The sequence below is a fragment of the Ipomoea triloba genome, chromosome 6, assembly GCF_003576645.1.
Source record: "Ipomoea triloba cultivar NCNSP0323 chromosome 6, ASM357664v1".
Taxonomy (NCBI): domain Eukaryota; kingdom Viridiplantae; phylum Streptophyta; class Magnoliopsida; order Solanales; family Convolvulaceae; genus Ipomoea; species Ipomoea triloba.
The window spans coordinates 6,341,308-6,346,635 of NC_044921.1; the positions used below are offsets into that span (position 1 = coordinate 6,341,308).

General features: G+C 35.5%; 2 protein-coding genes across 2 annotated transcripts in view; one reads left to right on the forward strand and one right to left on the reverse strand.

Annotated features, from left to right (window-relative positions):
* Window positions 1-2,190, reverse strand: part of LOC116023012 (alpha carbonic anhydrase 7-like) — a 4,468-nt gene extending 2,278 nt beyond the window's left edge. Inside the window, exons 1-6 of the mRNA XM_031263946.1 lie at window positions 2,034-2,190; window positions 1,238-1,455; window positions 1,045-1,151; window positions 557-671; window positions 285-449; window positions 43-96 (exon numbers count right to left, since the gene is read on the reverse strand). Of these exons, the coding sequence (XP_031119806.1) occupies window positions 43-96; window positions 285-449; window positions 557-671; window positions 1,045-1,151; window positions 1,238-1,455; window positions 2,034-2,121 (747 nt within the window). The 5' untranslated portion in view covers window positions 2,122-2,190. The remainder of the gene's footprint in view (window positions 1-42; window positions 97-284; window positions 450-556; window positions 672-1,044; window positions 1,152-1,237; window positions 1,456-2,033) is intronic.
* Window positions 2,191-3,286: 1,096 nt separating this feature from the next.
* LOC116021552 (calcium-dependent protein kinase 28-like) lies at window positions 3,287-4,450 on the forward strand. Its single transcript, XM_031261981.1, has one exon. It carries the CDS (start codon window positions 3,508-3,510, stop codon window positions 4,147-4,149), a length of 642 nt encoding a protein of 213 aa, XP_031117841.1. The 5' UTR covers window positions 3,287-3,507; the 3' UTR covers window positions 4,150-4,450.
* Window positions 4,451-5,328: the final 878 nt, after the last annotated feature.

Consider the following 5,328-nt stretch of genomic DNA (forward strand, 5'->3'; position numbering starts at 1 on the left):
AAAAAAAAAAAAAAAAAAAAAACGGAGTAAGAAGAAACTTACATCATGAACAGCTTCTCTGAGCAATTTAATTTGTTTCCTTGAAGCAGTTTTCACCTAATCCCATTATTCAAACCCACTTGTCAGATCAGTCTTTAAATAGCACTACTTGTAGGAATTTTTTTTTTGAAAATATACTTGTAGGAATTATTATTATTATATAATAAAAAAATTGTAAGCAAAATAACTCTCGTAAAATTTTTTATAATATGATACGATACAACGTTGTATTGTATTGGGTGTACCTTCTTGTTAATTGTCCAAATTACCCCTTCAGTGCAAGGAGGAACAGTGAGGGAGCCCATGTATCTGTAATGTCTTTTACTCCTCATCTTGATATCACTTGGATCAAACATGCCCAGTTCTTTCTCTACATCTCTATCTATCATGGATGATATATTCCTCATCAACTGCAATTAATGTTTTGTTTTGTTTTTATTTTAGTATTTAGTCTAATTTATAATATGTGATATAAATGAATTATTACCATGTTGTAAAGAGAAACATATATAATTACCTTGGACAGAAATGCATCAGGTTTGCCAATCTTGTACAGAACACCAATGACAGCTATTTGATTAGTCAAATTCTTGTCTGTATTTTGGTGTACCATGTGCAATTCCAAATCATACCTAGTAAAACAAACCAACCATTTTTATTTTACTACCAACATGGAACTTTAACCCGTGTACACCTTGAATTTACAATAATTACCAAAAAATTGTAAACATTTTTTTTCTTTTTTTCTTTACTTTTAGAATTGTTAGTTAGATCATTCCAAATTGACAACTAGCATTATTCCTATTTTTAGAGGTAACATTGTTATGGTAGGATTCTAATTCCTACTTCCCTAAATGATGAATACTTAGAAAATAACAAATAAATATATTGTCCAAAATTTTGTGATTAAGTGGCATAACTGTGGCTTGATAGTACATCGTAATAGAGTCAGCGGTATTAAAAAAATATTTATTTTGAAATAATAATGAAAACTAATTTAAATACCTTCTTCCATTAATGGTGTGCTCTGAAGGAGAGTGCCAGTGGGCTGATTTGAGGAAGTAGTCTGTTCCATTGATGATAACCGAGCCAGCATCTCCATGCCACTCAATCTGCATAATTAATGTAATGTTTTTTTATAAATTAATTTATATATAATAATTAAAATAAAAAAATTGTTGATATATATGATTTTTACTGCTATGTCATGGCCTCGATTCCTGACAGTAGCATTGGCAGGCTTGTAATGCTTCCTCTCATGATGATGTCTTGTGATAATCTTCACTCTTTCATGCGACATATCAATGGGGGATTGCATATCTCCATTGCTGCAAGCTGCCCACTCTTTCTTCAACTCTCCCCATCTCCGAGGCCCCTTCTCACTCCCCTCCGCGTAATCGAACTCCCTCTCATCCTCTGCAACAACGTTAGCATATTACTTCAATTATTCGATTCAATTCACACACTTCAATGATGTTTGTTGGGTGACGAGGGAAACCACAGCTTCTATTCAAGATGATCTTAGTTGGCAAAAGATCAGGTATATCAGTCTAAGTTACGTTGTTTGTAATTGACTCAAACAAAAAATATCAATAGACTACTAACAATCCCCAGCCACCAGGTACTAGATTTGGCTAGTGCTGAGACTCGACGCGTGACCTGACTCTGATACCAGGTGTTAGATAAAGTGCTTAATTACCACTTAGGTTAAAAGCTGTAGCTAGTAGTGAAGTCATAACTTTATTTTCTTATACCGTCAAGCATTTTCGAGACGCTAGGTGCTGGACTTGGCTCTTTACAGTTCTCCGCCCAACAATCCCGAACCATCGGGTGCTAGACTTGGCCTTTATTGACCCCACTTAACAATTTGGTCTAATGCTAAACTTGTAATCTTTCAATTATCAAATCAACAGCCTAACCAATTTGGCTGGTTGCACAATTTCAATGATGTTTGGTTACAGTGGAACACAGACAGAGTTCAATGTAATACTTACCCACTTCTTGTGCCCTGGTGGATGCCGGATGCAAGAACAGAACAAAACATAGGATTAAGGAAGCAGTAACGTGAATGCTCCTCCTCATTGTATAGAATGAACACAACTGATGATGACTACTTGGAATTGAGAATGAATTGAATAGAATTATGTTGTTGTAGTGTGATGTCCTTTATATAAGGTTTATATGTATGTTGTGTCCTATGTGGTTGGTTCCTGCAAGCTTCTTGGAGGAAGAATAAAGGTATGAACACAGAACGTGAATTGAGGATTCCAACTACACGACAGGTGGACTTTATATGGTGGGTTCCAAATTTCAATTTAGATTAAAAAAGCTAGCTAAGGTGGCATAATCATTATTATATATATATTACTGCTATTTTTACTAATATATAATTATGTATAGTTGTATTTGTGTAGAAGAATACAAAGGAAAAGGAAAGGAAAACGAGTGTAGACCGACGACTGTCAATGGATTTGGTGCATGGTTTTTGGGTAGCCGCCTCAGTTCTTGTAACTCATAGTCCATCCTCTTATGGTAATTAGGTGATTTCTTTTGGTCCGCGTGATGCTATAGTTCACACGGAATGCTATAATAATACTTTATGCGTGTCTTGTTTTATGTGTCTGATTTCATTAACTAGTATTGATGAAAAGCTTTCATAATATCAAACTTAATGTTAATATATAGTTATATATTTAAAAACTATATTAAAAGTACTATTATACACAAAAAAATAATGAAAAATATTAAAGAAAATAAGCACAGAATAAAAAGTTTTTTTGACCATTGAATACTAAATATGATAGGTAAAATGGATAGAGAGAGTATAATATAATATCTTAAACTTAAAAACTAATAAGTGACATATGTTTTTGTGTTATATACGGAGTATATTTTTTTTTTATATATACACATTATGCTATAAGAGTTGTACATGATAGTTGGCAAATTAAACATGAAAATATAATAAAAGATTGAGTGAATTCTTTTTTTGGTCCTATTGTTATTGGTGTGTCTCCAATTTTAGTCTGCTTTAGTTATTTTTGCCACTTTGAGACTACATTTATTAAACTTGTTCCACATTTTGTCAAGAGTTAAATATTCCGTTTAATGACCGTCTATGGCAGGGTTATTTCCATCTTTTTACGCTGGTCTCGTCCTTGAGGCCACAAACAGTCATCCCCGTCAAAACTGGATCTTTTTTAGCGTTCGAACACGGCACCAAAAAAGACTACCACTCTCAAAATAACAATCTCCATCTCAAAGCAAACTCTTGACACCGGAGAATCTCAAAGCTGAAATTAAAGAAGACTCTGCCACTCACGCTAAAACTGGAGACTAATGTGAAAGTGAAGGTCGGTGGCCTGAAAACCAAGACACCCATCATGAAAGTGAAGGTCGGTGAACGCCGGTGGAGCAAACCCATCGTTTCCGGCCACCAATGTTCAACACTGCAACGCCACGCACCCTATGTACCGCCCGCAACCGTTGCCCCGCCGCCACAAGCGGAGTTGCTGCTGTTCTTGCTGTCTCTGGACCACGTTTCTCGTCATCCTCGCCGCCATCGCCGACAGCATTTTCTACGTCCTCTACCTCCCTGAACGACCCACTTTCTCCGTCAACTCTCTCCACCACTCCCAATTCAACCTCTCTGCCACCACCCTCACCTCCAAACTCAACATCTCCGTCTCCGCCTGGAACCCCAACAAAAAATCACATATTTCTACGGCACAAAAAACACCACCACTCTCAAAACAACAATCTCCACCTCAATGCAAACGTGGCAACGTGGGTAGCTTGAGCCACGTAGCGATGGAGGAGGAGCTGAAGGCGATGATTTGGGAGGTAGCCGGTGACGGCGACAGCTTCATCGACCTCCGAGAGTTCATCGAGCTCAACACGCAGGACATCGACTCTGAGGAGATGTTGCGCAACCTCAAGGACGCCTTCTCCATCTTCGACATCGATAAGAACGGCTCCATCTCCGCCGAGGAGCTCCAGAACGTGATGCACAACCTCGTCGACGACTGCTCCATCGCCGAGTGTCGGAAGATGATTAGCGGTGTCGACCGCAACGGCGATGAGATGATCGATTTCGAGGAGTTTATTTAGGGTAAAGAGGGGACCAAAAAACCCCTGTATTAGACGGTTGCTTGACAGAAAACTTACGGGTGGACTAAAAGTGGCAAACTCTGAATAACAGTAGTCGCAATGTGGCAAAAATTAATAAAGTGGCCTAAAATTGGAAATGCTCCAATAACAGTAGAACCAAAAAAGGAATTTACTCTAAAAGATTACTTCAATATATAATGTTCACATACATTATTACCATTGAATAATATAAGAAAATATATTGTTTATGCATGTACATGGTAATAATGATGAGAAAGATAACAGAAGTTATAATGGTAATTGTATAGTACAATTATTACAACATAATGTATAAAGAAAATTGAAAATTGAACATAAATCAAGATTATAACTTAGATTGAGACTTATTATATATGTTTTTAGATTATATTAGAAATATACCAAATATTCCAAAATATATTACTTTAGGAATATGTTACAGTTTCTATTGTTGAATGTTACAAAAAAGGCTTATAATGACTTGAAAACATAATTTAATCCACCCTCCAATATCTAAATACATATTATTGAAATTACATGCATCAATCTCTTGTTCCTCATATGAAGAATAAAGTTCAGTAGTATTCAAATGCCTTAGACTAAAAAGTTTGTATACTCCGACCAAACACTACGAACCTTAGACACAAGAGGATTATGTGAAGAACTTAATTATTTAAAGGAATAATATTATCACCAACTGGAAGGTAAGTAGTCTAATGAGAAACAATATTACTCTGAGAGTATCCCCATCAATGCATCTTGGTGTCGTTTTTTGAGGAAAACAATGCATATGTGAAGGAGAGAGAGAGAGTGAGGAGAGAGAATAAATGTAGTACTTGCAAGAAGAAAGATTTTTTATTTAAAAATGTGGGTCCGCATGGAGAAGAAGCTGCACAACACATTGGGCATGTAAGATCTCTTTATTATTATTTTTTTTTTTTGTTAGATTTGCTTCTTTTTTTCTCTCTCTTCCCTTTATCTTCTCTTTCATAGTTACAATGCAAAAACTGCTCAAAAATCACAACTATTGAGGATGCTCTCATATATATTTTTACTAATTACACAAATATAAGTTATTACTAATTTACTATTATTATATAGAACTATACAAATAATAGAGTGAATATTTAAATTAATTTATTTCTCATCAACTAAACAATG

Coding starts and splice junctions, on each gene's coding strand:
- LOC116021552 (XM_031261981.1), top strand. CDS start 3,508: ATGTACCGCCCGCAACCGTTGCCCCGCCGCCACAAGCGGAGTTGCTGC.